The sequence below is a fragment of the Protopterus annectens genome, chromosome 10.part0 (assembly GCF_019279795.1).
Source record: "Protopterus annectens isolate FY-2018-M chromosome 10.part0, PAN1.0, whole genome shotgun sequence".
NCBI lineage: Eukaryota > Metazoa > Chordata > Ceratodontiformes > Protopteridae > Protopterus > Protopterus annectens.
Window position 1 is genome coordinate 1,714,681,419 of NC_056744.1, and position 22,366 is coordinate 1,714,703,784.

The 22,366-nt window shown below is 39.5% G+C and overlaps 1 protein-coding gene across 1 annotated transcript in view; it reads left to right on the plus strand.

Annotated features, from left to right (window-relative positions):
* The window catches only part of LOC122813952 (zinc finger protein 879-like), a 104,305-nt gene that overhangs the window by 58,836 nt on the left and 23,103 nt on the right, over positions 1-22,366 (plus strand). Inside the window, 1 exon segment of the mRNA XM_044086496.1 lies at positions 2,590-2,718. Coding sequence (XP_043942431.1) covers positions 2,590-2,718 — 129 coding nt within the window.

Below are 22,366 nucleotides of genomic sequence, written 5' to 3' on the forward strand. Positions count from 1 at the left end.
ACTTGTGTAGTATGTAGTTGTAAATAAGTTTTTGTGATTCTAGTTTATAGGGAAATGATGGCAATAAAGCCACCAACTATCGATGGGGTCAGCTTTCCTTACCAGTCCTGGTAAATATTTCAAAGGAGTGTTGTTAAAGTCTGTACAGGCTGTCGTCGTGTCTTTCGGCTTTTCCTGGTTAGGGGTTGCCACAGCGGAACTCCGGTCCGCTAATGATTGGCAGTAGATTTTTACGTGCCGAGTTACCAGCCCTGATGCACAACCTTCAACAAAGGTATGCCCATTCACGCATGTCTCCACACAGAAGACGCTCTAGCTGAGAATCGAGCAGGACAACATTTTACTGTGAGGCGACAATGCTACTGCAGTACCACCACCGCAGTAGAAAATCACAGCCTTTACCAATGTAGGATTACAAGTTGATAATTTACAAACTTAATTAAGTTTTGCACCAGACGTACTGGTGGCTTGGACATAGTTTTGCCTGTGGTTGACAACTGCTTGGGTCTAGCTCATGTATTTGAATACTACACAAAGAAATTTCTGGTTTAAAGGACCTTAACAGAAGCTCATATGTTTTGATCTTGGTGAAAAGAAGCATCCCTTTTCTTTCTGATAAGAGACATGTTTGCATCACAGATAATCACCTGTGGCATTCCTCGGGCTTCCATACTGAAACTTTTTGTTACTAGCAAGTTTATCATTACTTAATGGGACCCATATTATTTGGTGTTTAAAGTTTGCTGATGACAGTAATACTTGGTAAGTTATTACCCTTTTCAAAGGTAATGCTAAACTTTAGTCCTTTTTAGTTCCTGTCTGTTAGCGGTTATGTACTTGCACTCGTTGACCATTATGAAGAATTAGGCACATCTTTAAGCAATAAATTTATCCTACAGTTTGCACTAATGAAATCATAAGGAGTTGTTTTCATATAATGATAATCATCTTGAATACTGTCACTTCAGGAAAGGTAAAGGTCCTACTTCTCTAGTGCAAGTCACTTGTCAGATCAGATATAGTCCTACATGATATGCATACTGTACTGACAAAACAATGTTTTCCAGAATGCTTTACCAAGACAGATTGAAGTACCATGACTTTAAGTTAATTCTGATTGATTCTAACATCTCAAAACATATTTCACTTAATTATAGACTTTCAAATGTGACCTGTTAACTTTAAATCAGGCAGTTAATTTATTTTATTTTTATTTTACATTTGTTTACCGGGGAGGTCCGAATGGACAGAGCTGTCCATTTTCAGCAGAGGCCTGGGGAGAAAAACTCCAGAACAATTGCTAACATACTATACAAAGACATTTGCATGAGCGTTGTGGTTTATGCTTTCACTTATAAAAATATAGCAGATGATAGCATATAGTTACATGGAATCTTGATTTAATGTTTAATCAGTGGCAAATTTGTCTTTAACCTGTATGTACTGACCTAAAAGCATATTTTTCTGTAACTGTGTAGACAGAATATGGATTGACCTTCCATCAATTAGTGAATTAAGGGTAAGCTTGAATGACCTGTCAGCCTTCCTTTTGTTACCATAATGCTAAGATACAAGTTCCTAGCTGGCCTCTAAACAATGGCTAGAAGCTATGATTCTCCTAAATTGTGATTTTGTAACACTGCATGGTGTACCTCATACACATATTGTTAGTTATTCATGGTGTATTTCAGATATAAAGCCAAGTCACTGATCTGCAGTTTGCACCAAAACTGTACAGCTTGTTCATGCTTTGATGATGTGAAATATGGCATCTAAATGTAGTTTATAAAGCAGCTGACCATATGTCTGTGAATATAATAATGGGTGAACTGTGGCTGACGTCCTTTTCCGTCCTGAGTTATTTAGTTTGTGGACTGTATTCGTTTGTAGCTGACCATATATGTTACATTTCTGTGAAGTACAAGTCGTCTAATAACTGGATGCAATACCTACAACAATGTGGTTGGTAGAATTGTTCCACATCTGTATTGAATAGAGGGCATAGTCTTTTCCAAAAAAAAAAAAAAAAATCATTTAACAAAAGATGTTGACGTATTCAAGAGATTCAGAAGAGTGTTTTAACTCCGTGTTTCAGTTAGAATTACACTCTAAAACTTGTTATAAATGCATTTTACCCAAGAGCAAAATTTCAGTGACTTCAGTATAAAATTAAAAAATATTTCCTAACTCATCTAGGTCACACACCTGCCCTCAGAAAACCTGAACATGAGTGCTAGTAGTTATGGTTTTAAGTATTGTAACTTTGTTATATTGACATAGTGAGTCACTGTGTGCGTAGCAGTAGGACTTGTCTTAAAGGTATTCCCAGGACTTAAAGCTAATCTTTTTCTTTCAAAATAAGCATTTCGCACTATTGCAAAATTGAATGCATTGCAGTTATTTCAAGAGAACATGTCTGAGCCTAGAATGTTGCAGAACGAGTACATAAAGTCATAATCACAGACATACAACACATTGTTATCTTATAAAATAGGGCTGTATTATGTACTTGGTCTTAACTGGAGTTGCAGAAGCACTTTAGATGAAGATAACTTAAAAATAATGTATTTTTCTTTTTTTCATTTGCAGGATACAGAATCCCTCCAAAGAAATTATTACTTCTACTTAAAGAAGGTGGTGGTGTTGAAGTGTCACGTGGTACAATGGAAGGTAAACTTGCCACAGAACCTAAAGTTAATATTGAAGACAAGCTCAACAGTAAGTGAATAGCTCCTTTATGATGCATTTTATGAGTCTGTGTCATGCAGATCTTGAATTTTGTCTTAGCAAAACTAGAGAAAATGTATACATGTACAGGTACGTATCAAAACATAATGAAAATTGAAAAAAATATGTTAAAGTTTTATATATATATATATATATATATATATATAGAGAGAGAGAGTGTGTGTGTGTGTGTGTGTGTGTATATATATATATATATATATATATATATACACACACACACACACACACACACACACACACACACATATAAATACATATATAAAATCACAGTTATGTTGGCTATGAACTGGGATTTCATGAGTAAAATGGAAGATGTAGACATTGTAAAAAAAAAAAAAAAAAAAAAATTCTTAAGGTGGCTAAAATGAACGTCTGACATCCCAAAACTCCAAGATCACTGTTATATCAGGGGAATAGGGATTCCCCTGGCATGCCTTAGTCTTTAAATACAAACAATGAACGTTGGTGTTCACACGTTAGTGATCATACATGACTATAGCCGACTAATGTGTGGAATATAAGCCTTTCACCCAGTTTCATATGTTGAAACGTTTGTAAGACTAATGAGCTCGCATCCCTGTGAGTCTGTCACTCCGTTGGCTTGGAAGAGCACTGCAGTGTCCCTACTTATTTTGACTAAAAGCAGCAGTTTGTTGTCCACTGCACTCCTCATGTGTGGGATATCCTGCCAGCAGGTAACCTGAATGTCAGTGAAAATAAACTAAACGGCTCAGAGTGCAGAGAGGTGCAGAGTAGCAAGACCAAGTGAAAAAAGAAAGCTGCACCAAACTTACACAAGCACCACATGTATTAGCAAAAAATAAAAATAAGACAACGTTAGCGCTTTCACGACTGCTCTTGTTGCCTCATCAGACAAACTGAACTATTCTCCAACCAGTTTATATCACGTTAGCTATCAGCTGACAGGAATCAAATGTTCCAATTATACAATAAAGCAAGCTAATGTTCTAGTTAGAGAATGCTATAGTAAATTACATCTAAAATTTTAAAAAGTCAGTCCATAATTATGCATGATTGAAAGTATAAATAAACATCTCTAAATATATATATAGGAAAACCTGTATACACAATATCTATTAGAATATACATCAGAATATATTTACAGAAAACCATATACAGACAAATTCTTAAAAACATATTACTATCTAGGGATGCCCTGGCCACACACATTAAGGAAACAGACTGCACACACTATTTTAAATTTTTTGTTATTCAAGTTGTTCACCTTAGTGTAAGAGGAGGTGATACAGAAAATTTAACTGAGAGCATTGAACAAAAATGGATTCTCTCTCTGAATGCTGAGAGATACCCTGGTTTAAATAGTACAACATCCTTAAAACCTTTCTTGAAGTCTCGCCACCTCAGGCGTTAAGTATTTTTATATTCATTTATGTATTTATAATTTGTCTTCTCACACACGTATACATATATGCTTTTAATATATTTTTGACGTGCCTTTTTATGCCTTAATATGCCATTATAGGAGTTTTAGATGAACCTTTATGAATAATTTTTTGTTCCAAGATGATTGTCTTAGTATTTTTTTAGATAGTAATATGTTTAAGAATGTCTGTATATGGTTTTCTGTAAATATATTCTGATGTATATTCTAATAGATATTGTGTGTATAGGTTTTCCTATATATACATATTTAGAGATGTTTATTTATACTTTCAATCATGCATAATTATGGACTGGCTTTTTAAAATTTTAGATGTAATTTACTATAGCATTCTCTAACTAGAACATTAGCTTGCTTTATTGTATAATTGGAACATTTTATTCCTGTCAGCTGATAGCTAACGTGATATAAACTGGTTGGAGAATAGTTCAGTTTGTCTGATGAGGCGACAAGAGCAGTCGTGAAAGCGCTAACGTTATCTTATTTTTATTTTTTGCTAATAAACGTGGTGGTTGTGTAAGTTTGGTGCAGCTTTCTTTTTTTAACCTTAATGTCAGCCTGGCTGACTTTATTCTCTCCAGTGCAAGGACATTGGTAGTATAAAACAGTAGTGTAGGTAGGGTGGGGTGAAGGAGGCAACTGCACCGGACACAAAGTGTTAGGAGGTGCGATCAGCTGATCCCGATCTCTCTTTATACCAGTATTGCATTTGCACTGAAGCTTAAGCAGTGTAGCATTTTTGTGTTGTCAAAGCTGGACAATGTAGCAAACAGTTTGCTACAGTTACAAGTAAAAAAGACATTTTTTTTTTCTGTAACCTGAGGACTGTAACGCTGTGTGTTGGGTATAAACTGGAGTAACTGCAGCTTGCTACAGTTTAAAAGAGAAGAGATTTATTTATTTATCTATTTTTAACCCAAACCTTCGCACTGTAGCACTCCATGCTGGGTATAAATTTCAGCAATTGTTTGCTACATTTGTAGCAAGCACTTTGATACAATTTAAAAGAAGAAAAGTTTTTTTCTTTTACTAAAATGAGAGTAAGGAGGGTCAAGGGCAGGCACAGAAACTGGACCTGATTAGCTGAGACAGGAGCAAGGGTGTGTGTGTTGTTTGTCTGGCCACTTGGTTGGCGTGCAAGGGGAAGGAGTAGACTTTTTTTTTTTTTTTTGCTCTTCACTTCTTTACTGCGTAGACGGGGGGATACTAGTTAATGGTAATTGCACAGGGAGCTGGTTGAGCCAGTTATGCTTAATGTATAATGATAGCAAATGTCTAATCAATGACATCTACAGATTATTATTGCTACAGCAGTCAGGTTGGTCTATGTTTCTTAAGCATCATTGTCTGTTAATTGGCCTGCTTCTGTAGGAAGGAAAACTACCATAAACAGGAAATGTTCACCTTCCTATTTCTGTAGCAGTTTGCTTTTTTTTTTTTTTGCTAATGTCTTATAGTGATTCTTATTTAAAAACTGTGACTAAGATGCATAACTGTAATGACTGTTGGGAGAGAGATTCTCCATAAGGATTTCCATAGTCATTGCCTTTAGTACCTCAGCCCAGAGCGCAATATGGATGCATATTCATATTGTGCAGGTTTCCCAGAGGACAATCAGAGAGACATCTTTCCTGGGAGTTCACAGCTCAGAAGAGGACACACATCCAGTCTTGCACTGCTGTGGTGTGAGCCAAAGCTTCTGAGGTCCTGAACATTGACATGAGGAAAAGTAAATGGTAATTGAGGACATGCCAGGTGGTACCAGTTTCCATAGGCCTAATGAAATTGAGTGTGGTGAGATACTTCCCCAGCCCCTGACTTCAGAGTCATCATTAGCCAAGGCCTGTGGTACATCTGCTCAGCAGGCTGCCATGTTTTCAGCCACAGATATGTCCTCCAGGGCAAAGCCATTGATGTGTCAACTGGCACTGAGGCCTCTATCAGGGCCTCTGCTCCTCACACACATATTTTCAGTAAGGGTGAGGAGAATATGCTCCCAGTCTTGGTTAGTGTGCAGCTTTCCAAAGGCTGGATATAGGTCTCAAGTACCTGCCAGTGAACGGAAGCCACGAGGGGGGCTTCTCCAGAGAAGCTGAAGCCTAAAGCAGTAAAATGAAACTAGTGTCTGCCAGCTTGCCTTGGCCCAGGTCAGGCTGATCTTCAGGTCATTCCACTTCCCAGGATTCTACACAAGACGTTTTGTAGCTGGTCCAGGACTTCATGGTGTTCATCAGGTTCCAGCAGTCAGCTCTGGAAATTCTTGAGGTTTCAGGGGTCACCTCAAAGCTCTAGAAATTCTTTAGGTTTCAGGGGTCCCCTCAAAGCTCTGGAAATTCTTGAGGTTTCAGGGGGCCCCTCAAAGCTGTGGAAATTCTTGAGGTTTCAGGGGTCAAACCCTCAAAGAAAAGAAGGGCATAACCTTCCCTTTGGAGCATTCTGATACCCCAGACTCTGAGGAAGATGAACTGGCCTGTGGTAGCCATTTCCCTTCTGTCTCTATTTATAACTCTGAAACTGAGGGCTTCTCATCCTCTGTCTGAACTGCAGAGGTTCTTTCATTTAGGGACACTCTTCATAAGGGAGTCTACAGAATATATTAGAGCTGGGCCTATATCTAAACTCTTTAAGTCTGTATGAACTTAGGGCACTAACTGTTCTTCCAGTCACATATGTACTGAAGGATGTATTTCCTAATGGATCTTTGAAGCCTGATTCCTTTCTCCCTGCTCTGAGGAACCCTAACTGGTTCTTACAGCTCCAGAATTCCCATCAGTTCTCATATAAAAATCTTTTAGCTGATCCACTGTGGTGATACTGGATTCTAGCAAGGGATCATCTTTGTATCTGTCCTGCCTAAACAACATATCCTACACTGACCAACTCAAAGCCCTGTCACTATATTGTGTATCCTACAGACTGAGGTCACCTGTGTCTGGCATACAAGACATCCTCTGACCCAATACTCGTGGATATACTGCACATCAGTAAGCCAAATGTCATCAGGATCTAAGGATCTAAACCACTTCTGCAACATCAACAGAATGGTTTGGAGGGGCACATTTACCACTGCTCTGGAACAGACTCCTCATCCACATAAAACAAAGCTTTATCCTGATTTTTAACACCTTTATTAAATTATCACTTAAGACACAGGCAAATGTACATTAACAGAAAATTAAAACAAACCATTTTAACATTTTTCCATTTAAATACAATATAAATCACATATTATTTTCTCTTCTACTGTCATCAGTCCAATATTACAAAAGATTGCTGAATTCCTGCTTTCCTGTAAAACTCACTTGTCGCCCCAAAACATTAATGAGAAGTTATTAAGTCTCTCCGTTCATTCATCACTGATGGGTTCGGAGCCGATCCTCGGCTCCGACACGGCCATTTAGCAAAGCTCAAAGATTACTAGTAGCTCGAGACCAAGCCCCTTATCCCAAGATGCACTGCTGGAATTACCTCAGATCTAGTTTGCCACGGCATTGATCTCTTGGTTTCCAGCTCTGCTCGAGACTTATTCAACGAATTAGCAAGTTTTTCTTAAAAATCTTTTCTTATATTTTCATATCTAGACTATTGCTTAGTATTCCCTTATACAAAATATTACCTTTTTTGGGCCTCGTTAGTTTTCGTGGCCTTTTCTTTGCTAGTGTTGGCTTTGGCCTTTAGTAGCGTAGCTTTAGCACATTTTTGTAGTTGGGTATTATTAACCTAATATACGGTTAGTTTCTTGTGTTGTTCTATATATATATATATATATATATATATATATATATATATATATATATATATATACATATTTAGATTTATATATACATTGTGGCCTTTTGGGCATTGTTAATATTGTGTGTGTTTGCTTAGTTGTTATTCTTGTTTAAAGTGTGATAGAATTTGTTTATTTTTATGTTGGAAGATAAAGACAGATATCCTAAGTCTGGTTTCAAAAAAGGGATACAGCAATTAATGTAATTACTGACATCTGTCTTAACCTAGTGCTTTGTTTTAAAATGCTTTGAACTAGTGTTGTTGGTTGTCTGAAGAAGTTCTGATATTTATCAGAACGAAAAACGCTGGTGCAGCGTTTTACTTTTATTTTGGCTTGGTGAATAAAGCAGTGTTTTTATAACTTCTGGTATTAAGTACATTGGATTGGACTATAACCTACAGTTACCTGAACTTTTGTACCTGCAGGTGCCTAGCCCTTGGAGCTGACTTACCAACATCTTTTTCTTAGTTTTCTGTGTGGTTTCTTTTGGTTGCTGGTTTCAAAAAATGTCCAGACTGTGGACAAAAAATGTTTGTCACAGATGGACACGTTCAATGTGTTTATTGTCTGGGTGAGGTGCACCTTCAGGAGCCCTGCAGTATCTATCACTCCTTTTCCATTAGGTTGCTTGCTGAGAGGAAGAGAAAGCTCATGGATCGGGGTCTTCTCAAACATGCCTTTATGGAAGCTTTGACTAACCAGGATCGAGCCAGCAAGTCATCGAAGTCCTCCAAATCCTCTTCAGACTCTAAGTCAAAAACGTCTAAGAAAGTGGAACTTGCTGTGACTTCGACTCTGCAGCCTTCGGAGCTGACAGTCTTTTCTTTTCAGACCCGGGACACTGCCTTGGAACCGGTCTTCGAATCTCCTTCTTCTCCATTACTCCAGTCAGCACCATCGGTGCATTCTTCCAGGTCCTTTGTTAGTCTTTCAGATTCGGACATGGACCGAATGGTACAGAAACTCTTAAAGGCCCCAGGCCTAGCTAAATTGCTGTTGGTTCTGACCCAGGCGTCGGAACCGTAGACTACTACCCAGAAATTGACTGCTCCTCTGAGCCATATTGGTTTTACAGAGCTGGAAAAGACCGACCTGATGGTTGTAGAACCCTTGGAGCTGACACCTGTTCCAGAGTCATCGGCTCCATCTACTCGGATGTCCTCAGCGCCGACTGGGGACTCTTGGAGCCAACACTCTCCGGTTAGGTCCGGGAAGGATAGTCGTACTGACCTGTCGGTGCCGACTCTTCCTCTTGGGGCCTCGGCGCAGGTGAGCTTGGCTCCCAGCTCGGGCTCGGAGCCCATGGCATCAGTGCAGGAGGGGATCATGGTTCCTTCAAGTCCATCAACTCCTTCTCATCGGAGCCGTGATGCCTTCGAAGCCATGAGGCGAGTACTGTCTCCTAAGACTTCCTCATCACCAGATCTGGCCTTTTCTTCCCCTAAAGTGCCTGTGTCTGCTTCTGCTTCCATCAGCCATTCCAAGCATCGAGACCCAGAGCCTCAGATAGCCCCACTGGGCACCCTCTGCTCTTCTGAGACTTCCCTAGAGGCTCCCACTGAGGAAGTTCACAGAAAGCGAGTGTTTAAGAGGAGGCACTTGGACTCCCCATAGGAATCATTGACATCTGACACTGACTTGGATGATTCAGAAGGGTCCCCTCGATCCCCCTCTGAGGACATCTCCTTTGCGAAGATCCTTGAGATCCTTAGGCAGAGGGGTGATTGGCAGTCCAAAAACCCTACTGAGGATGAGTCAGTTCTTCTGAAGGCTTTTGGGTCTCAACCTTCCACCTCCTGGGTCTCTCCACCCTATGATGAGCTTATGCAACTGGTCTCTCGTAGGGCATGGGTGTCTCCGAAGTCCATGGAGCCTGCCCCTTAGAGGCCGAATAAGTTTATCTCTGCCCCAGCGGATAAAACCTTCTTGTCTAAGGGAGTCCCTGTTGATGCCATGGTGGTGGTGGTAGCCACCAAGAAGGAATTGTCTGAAACTTTTACGTCTATCCATCCTCCTAACAGAGATTCTGGGATCATGGATAGATTTGGGAAATGCATGTTTAGTTCAGCGACTTTCACTCTTCGATCACTGAACTATCTGACCCATTTCACCAGACTGCAAAGAGATCTCCTTAAGGAGTTGGGAGATACTCTTCAGGGTGCTGTAGCTGCAGGTGTCACTGACAAAGTTTCTGCCCAGCTTGCTACCCTAAATTCCATTGCAAACTCGTCCATGCATCTCATATCATCTGCAGCAGATGGGTCGAGTAGGGCTGCAGGAGCAGGGATTGCTCTTTGTAGGCATACCTGGATGCGCCTCTGTTCCTTTGCAGAGCACTTCAAGCCTTCATTCGTAAATACCCTGTTTGATGGCTCATCCTTGTTTGGGCCTAAGGTAAAGGAAACATTGACCAGATGTGAACAGGAGGGAAAGACTCTGTCTGCTGTCAGAGTCCATTTTTCTACCCGTACTCAGCCTTACCCAAAGGCCAAAGGGGAGGAAAGATGTGGTTCTGTAAAGCCCAAGGAGCCTTTCAGGACACACATGGAGAACCTTCCTCCAGGGGCAGAGGAGGAGATAATAATAGAAGATGCCACCTTCATGGCAGAGGGGATCCGCAACACCAGGGTGACAGAGATAATTTCTCTGGTCAGTCCTACCAGCGCTCCTGAGAGGAGGCCCGACTGTCCTGCTCTGGAGGCGGTCAGGGGTCGCTTACCTTTGTACCCAGAAGCCTGGCTAGATATAGCAAATGACAGATGGGTACAAAGCATAATTTCCAGAGGGTATTTCATACCGTTCGCTGCTCCACCCATTCCCGTCAAGAGAATCCCAGACATTCCACCTAGTTACAGGGAACAAGCAACCACAGAGGTCCTCAAGTTGCTAGAAAAAAAGAGTCATCCAGCCTGTCCCAGCAGACCAAACAGGATTTGGAACTTAACCAAGATTCTTTTTGGTTCCAAAGAAAACAGGGGGCTGGAGACCCATTTTGGACCTCAGCAGACTGAACCAATTTGTAAGAAAAGAGAAGTTTCAGATGGTCACACTTCGGTCCATACTTCCCTTTTTAGGGAAGGACAATTGGATATGCTTAATTGATCTCAAGGATACGTACTACCATATAAACATGGCCAGACCATCCAGAGATCATCTGTGTTTCCGGTTGGGAGCAGTCATTACCAGTTATGAGCCCTGCCCTTTGGTCTCACTACAGCCCCCAGAGTGTTTACCAAATGTATGGCAGTGGTCACAGCTCACCTGAGGCATCTAGGATTCCAGGTGTTTCCGTACCTAGACGACTGGCTCCTTACCTCCACCACCAGGCATCAACTGATTCAGGCAACAGAATTCACTCTGACATTCTGCAACCACTTGGGTATTACGGTCAACTTTGAAAAGTCTGCCTTGTCGCCATTGCAACATATCGTCTTTATAGGGGCAGAGTTAGACACTTCAACCACCACGCTATGTCCTCCAATCGAAAGGGTATCAATTCTTCACCAAAACATCACTTCTTTGGTGTCAAAGAACAGAGCTCCAGCCGCAGAAGTCTTGAAAGTACTAGGTTTGATGGCGACAACAATATTAGCCATTCCATTGGTGAGGATGCATATGCAGATTCTTCAATGGCTCCTTTTCACGCAATGGTCTTACCAGGAATTGTCAGTGAACCATATGATTCTGATTAAAAACTCTTGCAAGAGGGATCTTCAGTGGTGGTTGATGCCTTTACATGTCACAATAAGATGCCCCTTTGTACTCCCCCCTCCAGTAGCCACTGTAAACATGGACGGTTTCCTGATAGGGTGGGTGGGGCATTTTCAGGGAAAGACTGCCCAAGGCACATGGATGGATCAAGAGTCACACTTGTATATCAATGTTCTAGAGATGAGAGCAGTACTTCTGGCATTGCAGTACTTTCAGGACTCTCTCCCTCTAGGGACAATTGCCATACAGACAGACAATATGTCAGTGGTCTGCTATTTGAACAAACAGGGTGGGACCAAATCTTACCCCCTTTGCCGAGAAGCCCTCAGAATTTAGCAATGGGCTGTGCCATCCCAGCACTTTCTGTTGGCAACGCGCATTCCGGGGAGATCCAATGTGATAGCGGACAGGCTTGAGTGGTCCCTCAAACAGGAGATTGTGGACATGATTTTCTGCAAATGGGGCCGGGCTTGTTGCGACCTTTTTGCCAACCACATCAACACCAAATGCAGAAGCTACTTTGCCCTGATACCTCCTCTGGGAGAACCCCCAGAGGGATGCACTCATACACGATTGGCCCCCGGGTCTCCTCTATGTATTTCCCCCAATTCCTCTGATACCCAGATTTTTACAGAAAGCAAAGTCGCTGGGAAGGACTGTCATTCTTATAGCCCCTCATTGGCCTCGGAAGATTTGGTTTACATTTCTTTGCCATCATCTCTTGGAGGATCCATGGATCCTTGACCCAGTTCCGGACCTTCTGACTCACCCATCAGGGGACCTCCATCCTTCCTTGCAGTCACTCAAGCTAACCGCTTCGCTGCTCCAGTTCCCCGTATAGCCAGGCTTCATAATCTTTCATATGACACAAGTCAAATTTTTGTTGGCCTCCCACAAACCTTCCACCAGAAAATTGTATCATAGTAAGTGGAAGAGATTTTCCATTTGGGCTTCTAACAAGAACCTTGACCCTTACAAAGCTCCATTGTCATCCATACTAGAATTCTTGACTGAGATTTTTCATGAAGAAGCAGCAGCTGCGACCATTAGGGTCCAGTTAGCAGCCATATCTAATTTTCATCTAGGTATTGATGGCCTAAATATTATGCAACACCAGTTATCCAAGGTCTTCCTCAAAGGTACCTTTCACATGAGGCCTCCAGTGAAGACTCCTTATTCTCCCTACAGCTTGAATTTCATGCTATCCTGTATTGTTCTTCCTCCCTTTGAACCAGCATCATCTAGTGAGCTCAAGTTTCTGTCTTGGAAAACTATTTTTCTAGTGGCCATTACTTCTGCCCGCAGGGTGTCAGAGCTTCAGGCATTATCTATCAGGCCCCCCCTATTTGATTTTTCATCCTGACAGAATATCCCTTAGAACTAATCCTTCCTCTTTGCCTAAAGTATGCTCTGAGACAAACATCAACCAAGTTATTGAGTTACCCATGTTTTTCCCCAACCATACCAACAAATTAGAATACATGCTGCACAAACTTGATGTTCACAGAGAGCTTAGCTATTACTGAACAGGACAAAAGACTTCAGAAAGTCAGACCAGCTTTTTGTTTCATTCTCTGAAGCCAGAAAAGGAAGACCAGTGGCTAAAACAACCCTTTCTAAGTGGCTTTCGGATTGTATCACCTACACTTACTCATCTGCTAATAGGTTTTTGTTGCATAAAGTGAAGGCGCACTCAACCAGAGCAGTCTCTACTTCTTCGGCCTTTCAAGCCAAGTTACCCCTTGATAATATCTGTGCTTCAGCCACTTGGTCTAAGCCTCACACTTTTATCACTTATTACAAAGTGGACAAGGCCTCCTGGGACAGGGCTTCCTTTGGTTCTACGGTCCTGAAAAATGTACTCCCATGAGCCACCCAGGATTTAGGGTGCTAGGGACGCTACCCATCAGTGATGAATGAACAGCGAGATTGAACAACTTCACATAAAGAAGTTGTGTACTCACCATAACGTTCCATGTGAGTTGTTCCATCTCACCTTCATTGACACGTCCCTCCCTCCTTCCCCCACCTGGCTGACAGTTGACCTGGAGGCTGACTTCATCCTGTTTTTTCAATGTTCTTCCTGTCTGGGGAGATTAGTCCTCTTTTTAGGGTATGGTACACGCAGCAAACAAGATCTGAGATAATTCCAGCAGTGCATCTTCGGATAAGGGGCTTGGTCTCGAGCTACTGGTAATCTTTGAGCTTTGCTAAATGGCCATGTTGGAGCCGAGAATTGGCTCAGAACCCATCAGTGAGAATGAAGGCAAGATGGAATAACTCACATGGAACGTTATGGTGAGTACATAACTTCTTTTTATGCATGTATTGTTCCCACAATTTCCATTTACTTCTATGTAATTTGCTCCTTTCCTTTTCTAAAGATTCATCTTCCAGTTCACCTCTTTTGTAATATTCAATACCGCAAATACACTTGGTATAGAATTTGATTTCCATTTTCCTGTAATTGATTTTTTGGTGGCCAACGGAATTAAACATAAGAAGGCCTTACAATATCTGCAAAATTCAGATCCTGTACCCCAGCCCAAAAGGATCCTTTCCTCACTTACAGCCATTTTCTCACCCAATAATTCTGATAGAGTACTCTGTAGAGAATTTTAAAATTTACCAACTCATTACACTCTCAGAACACGTTTCCAATTACCTCTTTCTTCTCCATCGTACTTCCAACATTAGATTTGCTGTCTGTCTGAGAAAACGTCTTTGAAGTCTGCTTGGGGTATGAAAATATGTATGCAAACATGTCCAAGCAAAGATCCTAAACCTTGGGACTTCATTACATACTTATGAGCCATCCATGTGTTTTACTAGTGTTTTCTATTAAATTGCTTTTCCAATTTTTCTTCCCAATCTTTTCTATCGTCCTCTGATTGATTCTTGTAGTTATCATACAATTTTGTATGTGCCCTACTAATTCTCCCCTTTTAACAGCTGCTTCTGTTCTAGATTCATCTAAAAACTCTACCAGAGCAGGTCTTTCACTTAAAATTCCACTTTTGCTTCCTCTTTGCCTGTAGTATGAGATCAAGACCTGTTAGGGAAGGCAGTCTCTAGTCTGCAATCCAAATGTCTTCTTGGCCTTATCCCACTCTCTTACCTTTCCTGCTTGAGTTATTTGTTCCCCAGTATCTTGATTCCTTTGCCAGATTTCTCCACTAAATTCCAAAAGAAAACTTGTCTTCATCTGTATTTAAGCGCAGCTTGGATCTATGGATGGAAAACAGAATAGTTACACCAGGACTTACCACTCTACTACTAGTGGACAGAGGCAGCTCCTAAATGCTTGATCCCAAGCATAGGTCCCCTCATATTATCAATGGCATGATCCCGGTTATTCTCATTAGAGGTAATATATAATTGTTCACAGCGGGATGGGTAAGGCAAGTCTAACACCAAAGGGGATATGTTAATTTGAGCATCAAAAGAGAATTTGGTTAGGTTTAAAATGGCCTGCAATGGCATGTAACCTAGTACTTGCCTATGAACCTATGAACCTGTGCTACCTTGGAAGTCAAAGCCTTAAATTGCCAGACCCTTATGCCCAGCTAACATCAAACCTTGCTGGAAAGAATGATGTCTGTGGCAGAGGGAGATTATTAACAAGGATCTGAGACTGGAGACCATTGAATTATAATGAAATTTCAGTCCAGGTTGCTAAGCTTCAAGAAATGTGGTTATGATTAATGGATACATCTTGGAGGGCAGCAGCAGAAATAGGGTCACTTATTTGGGAGGTGTGCCCAGCTGAAAACTTAGCTCTTGCAGGACCATTTGAGGTTAATCTCCTTAATGCTCCCCTCATTAAAGATCTTTTCTTTGATCCCACTGTTGAAGATGTCCTTTAAAGACTGGAGGAGAAGAGCAAGGCTATGCAATCCGTTCAGTAGATTTTTCATTCACAGAAACCCAGCAGAAACTGTTTAGTCAAGTCATGGATTCTATACCCAAAGAAAGACAAGCAAAGACAGGAAAGTCAAATTTAGGTGAGACTTGCAAGCAAAATCTAAAGAGAAGCCAGAAGGCCATCAGTGATATGAAACCCAGGAAGAATAATCATGCTTCAGCTTGGCTGCCCTCCCATTCCTCATACTCAAAAACTTTTTTTTTATCTCCTGTACCTTCCTAGATTATTCGGGGATGTATAGCATTATTTGTCAGAAAGGGTGAAAACACAACATGGTTAGCAGTGCATTCACAAGTGTTTAAACAAGGGTAAAAATTGTGGACAGCTGATCAAAGATTTGGGGTATTTCCTTAGTAACAAAATGCCAATTAAGCCTTGGCCCTCCTCTGCTAAAAGATCTGTATGAATAGGAGGTCATTGAGGGAGTACTAAATGCAGAAGAAAATTCAGGTTTTTACTTGAGGATCTTCTTAGTGCCTAGAACAAAGAGGGTACTCCGAGATGTGTCATGGATTTGTCAGAACTGAACAATTTTCTGATTTATCCCATAATTCAAGTTGTTAATCCTCCAGAGCCTTCTGCCTTTCTTGCATCCTCATACCTTTGTGGTCACCCTGGACCTAAACAATGCCTATCTAGAACATGTCCCATAGTCAATGACCACAGATGGTTCTTGACATTTGAAGCAGGGGAAACCATTCCCAATCCACTTCCTTGCTGCACCCACACTCTTTACAAAATGCCCTGCTCCAATAATAATCAGTTCCTGGATAAAGAGCAGGCATATCTATTCTTACCTGCAAAACTGCCTCATACAGGTAGGAGATCATGAAGGCAGCAAATTTCTTACTAGCATATTTTCAAGAGCTGGGCCTCTCTGTCAACTTAGCCAGGTTGAAACTGACTGCAGCATTGGTGGTATTTCTGGGGACATCATCAAAACATAACCAGGTTGAACCTGACCCCCAGCATTGGTGGTATTTTCTGGGACACCATGAGCCATAGCCATCACAGTTATGCTTAGAGGGTTTATTACCAATTTCATATTAGAAGAAACTACATGGTCCACATTCATCACCTCTAAACAGGTTACTTGGATGCCACATCTAGGCACAGGCAGGGTTTGCTTTTGGCATTCTGCAAGGTCTGTTGTCCATATCTAAGCATGGACAGCCAGCCACTGCTTGAAGGCTCTGGAAGTCGTCCAACAGATGATCACTGTAGCAATGAGTAATGCAAAGGAATTACCATAATAGTAGATCTTCACCTAAATTCACTTTTGCAGACCATATACTCAACCACCATCCCATCTTACCATTGTTGGACTTTCTGGGGTTAGGGTGGGTCCCACATTTTTCCTTTCAACCAATCTTCTGTATCATAGCTCTACCAGCCCCTTCTTTCCTACATGAATTTGCATAACTTCACATAAAGGAGCTTGGGAGCCTGTAGGGTGAGCTTGATTGTTGGGGGGTGGCCCTCCATGTGGTCCACTCATGATTTAGCACCTGGAGTAGGCTTTTGGTGCATCTTTGGCAAGAAAGAGTTTATATCCCCTTATATACCACCTAATCCTTGTAACAGAGTGGACATCATTTGGTAGAGGGCACTGAAAATAAATGTACTGCTCTGGAAGTTTATTTCATTTACTTGCACTTTGTTGACCTGTTTGGTCCCAACAGCCAATGGCCTCTTTTCAAGGGAAACTTGAGCTGGTATTCATCCTGACTGGGAGAAGTTTGGTCAGGCCACCAAGGAACTTCTCTTACTCTACGTGGTAAGTGCTGTGGGATCTCTTGCACCCATACGAGCTTCACCAACTCAGGCAGATGAACCACTGTTCTGGCTACCTGCTGGCAAGATATACCAGTGACAAAAACTGCAACAGCGAATTTACTTGACCAGCTAAAATTATGGTAAATTTCTAACAAAACTACTTTCTTTACATTAATCTGCTTTTATTAGTGGCTATCTGTGACATAACATTTGAAGGAACATTTGCATGCTAGGTTTGAAAGAGTAGTTGCTTTTCAGCATAAGAAATTTAGTTTTGCTTCACTGTTTCTTCAAATGTGAAGAATCGTACACCTATGTTTAACTAGCTGATGTGTTGCACTCTACAAGTTTTGCTTCACTGTTTCTTCAAATGTGAAGAATCGTACACCTATGTTTAACTAGCTGATGTGTTGCACTCTACAAGCTGATGACACTGTAGAGGAAATTCGTGCCATTGAAGGAACCATCGCTTTCACCAGCATTCAGTTGCCTTAACCAAACATGGTTTCCAATAAAATGTGATGACTCTACAATAAAATAAAAAATTTCACAAAAAAATGCAGTACTAAAAAGACTGCAGCATTCAGTAGATTTAATACCTGACAAAAACTTGTAGAGTAAATGGAAAAATGTTAACTTCATTCTTATGGTATCCTAAAAATCTGAGAATTACTTATAGAAATTATATAAGATTGTGGGAGTATGGTGGTATTAGCTTCCCAGATGTAAAATCTTATATGAAATCAATTCTTAAAACAGTTAAAATATATCTGTAAAACCCCATTAATATCAAAATGAAAATTTTTGTGTTTTCCTATTGCACATACCTCTAGATTTAAGGAAACTTAGAAGATGTTAATTCATTTAGTAAAAAGGAATGGATTAGTATTATGATCTGATTGTTTTGAAAAAAGAAAAGCTAAGTCTTCACAATATTTAATGAAAGAATGCAAGTTGGATGAACCTGCTAACCAGTTAATATTATCCTTCAATAAGAAATTAAATGAATTTGGGGATAATACGAGTGATAAGGACATTATTGCCCCATTGTATGAATATATGAATGGTGTTATTGAAGGTCGATTGACATGCAAAGGAAGCTTGTCCAAGCTATATAAGTTAATTCCAAATAATAATAATAATTTCCATGCTAAATTCTGGAACTTTTTAGAAAGTGGTGGATTGAGTGACTCAGTTGGTAAGAATAAAGCTTTGATACTTAAATCAGTATTATTCCTAAATTTAATAGCTTATAAACTATCTACACTGTATATATATATATATATATATATATATATATATATATATATATATATATATATATGTATGTGTATATATATGTATATATATATATATATATATATATATATATATATATATATATATATATTATGCATACCAAATAAATAAATATGATAATCAACCTGTATACTTAAATAATAAAGATAATATCTAGATATTTATACAGTAATAATGTCACATATCCAATAACTGTTGAACTTTTATCAAAGGATTGGAGATAGTTAAAGAAAGTCAATCTTTTTTTTTATTTCAAATCCCTTATTAGATATTGAACTTAAAATGGATGTAAATTGTTCAAGTTATGAAGAGACATTATTTTTGGGGTTTGAAGGGAAGGACAACTAATTTGTGATACAAGGAGCTAGATGTTTGGGTAGAGTTTCTTTATTTACAACTGAAAACCGAGCTTGAAATGCCTTTGTTCATGCTGAAATCAGTAGCTCCTCACAACACAATTTATTTGAGCTGTAATGCTGATTAATCAAGATTGATGAGGCATATGCAAGATATTTATTGATTCTGTAGTCAGAGCCTGAGATAATTAGTCCTTTTCCCCATGGCATTATGTGGAGCTGGTGCGTGTAGCCCTCTGTGCCTTCATGATGTAATAGACTATATAATGGACACAGGAAAGAAAATGCAAAATTTCGCAAAAAGACAAACAAAAACAAGTAAAAGCATAAAAAGATTATTTATTATGTGACACTTTCTCTGTATATGATTCTATTGGTATCAGAGTAAAATGAAGTCAAAGCACTTCTTTGGAAAGAAAACCTTGGCATTTGAGTGGAATTGTTGTTAATCTCTCTCCATGAAGGCCATTCCCTTAGAATCATGCCTGTTGCCAAATGGGGCAGCTTGCTCATCTGCAGTAAATCAAACTGTACCCAGAGAGTTCTCAGTATGCTATATTTCTGAGGTAGGGGTTAGTCTTTGGTAGCATTTCAGAACCTCTCTTCATCCCTAAACACACTATCAGTACAAAAGCTACTGCAAGATAACCTAAAAGAATTTGTAATTGTGGAACATCAGGAAGCTCCACTCTTTTGGAATATCTAAACCTCATAACAACAAGGGGTTCATAGGTAGGTACTAGAGTATTGGCCCTAGGGCCTCTATAAGCCTAGCGAAATAGTACTCTGGCTTTTGCCACCCAAGAAAATTATTTTCGTGTGCCCCTGTTGCAACCCTACTGATATGTTTTGGCTAGTGTTGTCTACATCATATAGTCTTTAGCTCTTCACTTGGAGTGCATTTTGAAACCTTTTCATTTTAGATTCACTTGATTTTATCCAAAAGGTTAGCAACCTGGCAGCAGAACAAAGCCAGATGTCCATCATGATCAGTGTGGAGTCTATCTTCACAGTGCTCCTGTGTCATTACAGCACCGATGCCATCAAAACGTTTTAAATTCAACAGAACCTGGAAATAGCTACATCACCGGAGACACTATTACTTAAACTAGTCTGGAAATCATTTCTGAACATTTCACAGTAGTTTCTTTTAAACAAACAAACACTGTTGCTGTGGGTCAGGTATGGTTCCCAATTTTGCAAATGTACTGGAAGAACAGGAGACTAATGCACATTATGAACTTGTTTTTCTGAACATATTGCATATACATTGGTATTTATGTTTTATAGAAGAAGTATCTGTCATGTGGAAGAAAAATCACCAAGAGATTGAACATTTTCTTAACTTCACTGGGGAATCCACACAAAACACTTGGAGAAATTAAAGTGGGAGAATCTACAGATTTCCTAAAATTCACTTTCATTCCTCTCAAGTTCTTAGTGGAAGAATATTGTAAACAAATCCAAAAATAATGCGGTGACAAATGTCCCAAAATATGGACAGATTTTAAAAATTGCTCCAATAAACGTAGAAAGGTAGTAAAATAACAATGTTTGCATTATTTGCTTATTTATTCTGACATTTGTTAATCGGGTATATCTGACTGAGTGATAGCCCATTTTCAGCGGAGGCCTGGGGATAAAAGCCCCATACGGCAACAATTTCAAAGAAAAGTTCAAAAAACGGTTGCAAGCAGAAGATAACAGAATTTACAGGATATTTGAAATACATACAATACAGCTTAGAATTTTGAGTAAATACATAGTAGCTGTTAGAGTAAAGTAGTTACATAAGAGGTGGGAAAATAAATTAACTTAAAAATTACTTCACTTCTTAATAGTGAAATAAATATTTATTGGGTGAAACTTATAATATATAAACATTATTAATTTTTTTTCCTTTTATGTAAGTTTCACCCAATAAAGATTTTTTGTTTTGCTACTAAGAAGTGAAATTATTTTTAATTGCAACAAGATTTGTTGTTTTGGTACGAAGCAAGTGAACTTGTTTTTATTCATAAAAATAAAGAAATTTTGATTGCAACAATATTTTGTACTACTGTTTGGCATTTAATTTACAAATATTTCTTACTACTGCTGCTTGGTGTTTTAGCTTAGCTTGAATAGCTCAAAAGGCTATTCTTTTATGTTTTTTCGTAGTTGTTTTCACCTGAATAGTTGGACCCTGTCCACTATCTGATAGTTTAAGCTAACTGAACTTCAGGGCGCTCACAGTGCTTCATTTCTAAGCTTAGGAGAAAAGAAAACCGTCAACTCCACGGCAGTCTTCTTCCTCAAGTCCAGCTACTGGACAGGTTAGAATACTCACTCATGAAAGAGAATTTAGCCAGGACATTTTAAAAAAGCCATGGCAGTGATGTACTCAGTAAATTCTGCAGTGATTAAAATCATTACACTAAAGAGCTGCTAACAGAGTTATAACACTGGCATTCGGAGAGAAAGAGAGAGAGGTCAAGATTTGTACACAGTAAAGCCAGGAACATCAAACAGCTGTTAGAGCATCCAGGCTCAGCCCTCTCACACAGCCTTAGCAGAAATCCTGGCACTTATTCTTGTAGAGAATGTAACTACAGGAAACATTTCAATAAGGACCACTATAGTTGCCTATCAGATAACAAGATGTCTAATTCAAGGTCTGCCAGCTGATATTACCCCACCAGTGTAGTTTAAATGACCATTAAAATACTTGTGACAAGTTTTTGTGTAGGCGGAACTCATTAGATGTTGGAGGAAACAGTGCAGCAATGTACCACTACAATTAGGAATAAGCATCAACCATCACCATGCACTTTACAGAGATGGTATTGCTTCAGGACCCCCACCATGCTTCTTTCATATGCCTAAAATGTTTTGCTACATTTAGCATGATTCTGGTGACTTAATCTAAACTGGAAAAGGAGTGGAACAACAACAGCACTGACTTAAAAGACGCACATCAATCAAATACCTTTTGCAGTTTTGCAAGTTTCCTCATTGTACATATATATCAGGTCCCTTTAAATTATGAAATTTGAAAGAGACCAAGCTGTTCTTTCTACCAGTGGAGCACAGATGTTATCCAGCTTAGCTCTTTCATGTCCTAATTATGGCTAATTAGACAACAGATTTAACATGAGTCTCGTAAAGTAAAGGTACCAGTTTTGGTCTGTTGCATATAACTTTAGTAATATTTTAGCTTTATTCATGGTTAATGTTTTGAATGTGTATTTTTGCATTAATGTTACTACTTTACCTTTATGTTTTAAATAGGTGCGACGTTATTTAATTTATACTGTTTTCTTTATTCCTAGCAGAGTCTTTAGTGTGTTTCTACTTTTCTAAGAATTTTAGTA